The sequence below is a fragment of the Silene latifolia genome, chromosome 9 (assembly GCF_048544455.1).
Source record: "Silene latifolia isolate original U9 population chromosome 9, ASM4854445v1, whole genome shotgun sequence".
Taxonomy (NCBI): Eukaryota; Viridiplantae; Streptophyta; class Magnoliopsida; order Caryophyllales; family Caryophyllaceae; genus Silene; species Silene latifolia.
Genome location: NC_133534.1, coordinates 145685651 through 145687057, shown reverse-complemented (window position 1 = coordinate 145687057; position 1407 = coordinate 145685651). Strand labels below are relative to the sequence as shown.

Sequence of the window (1407 nt, the reverse complement as noted above, 5' to 3'; positions counted from 1 at the left end):
TTTTCGTTCATTTCTTCACGTTTTATAGTGCTAATTGGTAGTTAAGTTTAATCGATAAACTTTAATTATCAATTTTCATACCACGCTATATACGAAATCGAAAAAGTGGGCATACTCAATTCACCCTCTCTTGAGTATATCAGATTAATAGACTTTACAATTGGTATCAGAGCCTCGTGCTCTTTATTGCCTAACCGCAAGGAGACTGATCCGTTTTATTCCACTTTATTTTATTTTTTTTTATTCCGCTGTCTTACTCGTGTGAAATGGATTCCAAATATCTCAACTGTCCCATCTTTAATGGGAAAAATTAGTCTTTGGAAAAACATGATGACACACTATATAAAGGGACACGATTGGGAGTGCTGGAAAATTATTCATAACGGACCAAACAAAATTTTGGTTGCATCATCTGAAGGCACTACCTATGAAAAGAAAGAAGATGACTATGTTGAGGCTGATTACAAGAAGGCAGAGAAAAATTCGAAAGCCATGAGCCAGTTACAAAACGGCATGACTATGACTGAATTCGATCGTTTCTCTTCTTGTAATTCTGCAAAGGAAATATGGAATGGTCTAGAGTTAGCCTACGAAGGTACTTCGCTTGTTAAGAAACACAGAGTTGACTTGCTGATTCAACGATATGAACTCTTTATAATGGAGCAAAATGAATCAATTGATAGCATGTTAGCATATTTTTCTAGCATTATTACTGAATTTAGAAACCTTGGTAAGAAATTTGAATATGAGGATATCATTAGAAAGATTCTCAGGAGCCTTAAGAAAAAATGGCAACCTAAGGTCACTGCGATTGAAGAAGCTAGAGACCTTACTTTACTCACCTATCAAGAGCTTATAGGTTCAGTCATGGCACATGAGATCATGCTCAATAAAGATGATGATGAACCGGCTAAAGGGAAAAGTATGGCCTTATAAGCTTCTGGCAGTGAAAATGAACCTGATATTGAGGACGAAACTGTGTTGTTTGCTAGACGTTTTAAAAAGACACTCTTCAAAAACAAGGAAACAAAACCGTAGAATAACAACAAAAAATTCAATAAAAAGGTAACTGAGTCAAAGTCATCGTTTGAAAATAGAGGATGCTTCAAGTGTGGAGAATCCGGACATATGATCAAGGATTGTCCTACATGGTTTAAAATTAAAGAGAAATCCAAAAGAGAGAAAACCAAGAATGAGTTCAAACAAGGTATGATGGCATCCTGCCGGGGAGACCTTGATATGGAAGATGACGAGGACTCCATAGAAGACGAGGTTGCAAATCTGTGCTTAAGCAACATTAGCCTTGTCCTAATTTCAGATAGAGATAATGAAAGCTTTAATTAAAGATCAGAGTTCTGTTTGTTGGGCGAATCTGTGAACGTGGGCCAGCCGCACGCTATCCATTGA

At 36.8% G+C, this 1407-nt stretch overlaps 1 protein-coding gene across 1 annotated transcript; it reads left to right on the top strand.

The window, feature by feature from the left end:
- The first annotated feature begins 492 nt into the window (after window positions 1–492).
- LOC141601716 (uncharacterized) lies at window positions 493–936 on the top strand. Its single transcript, XM_074422014.1, has one exon. The coding sequence runs from the start codon at window positions 493–495 to the stop codon at window positions 934–936; it is 444 nt and encodes a 147-aa protein (XP_074278115.1).
- The last annotated feature ends 471 nt before the right edge of the window (window positions 937–1407 follow it).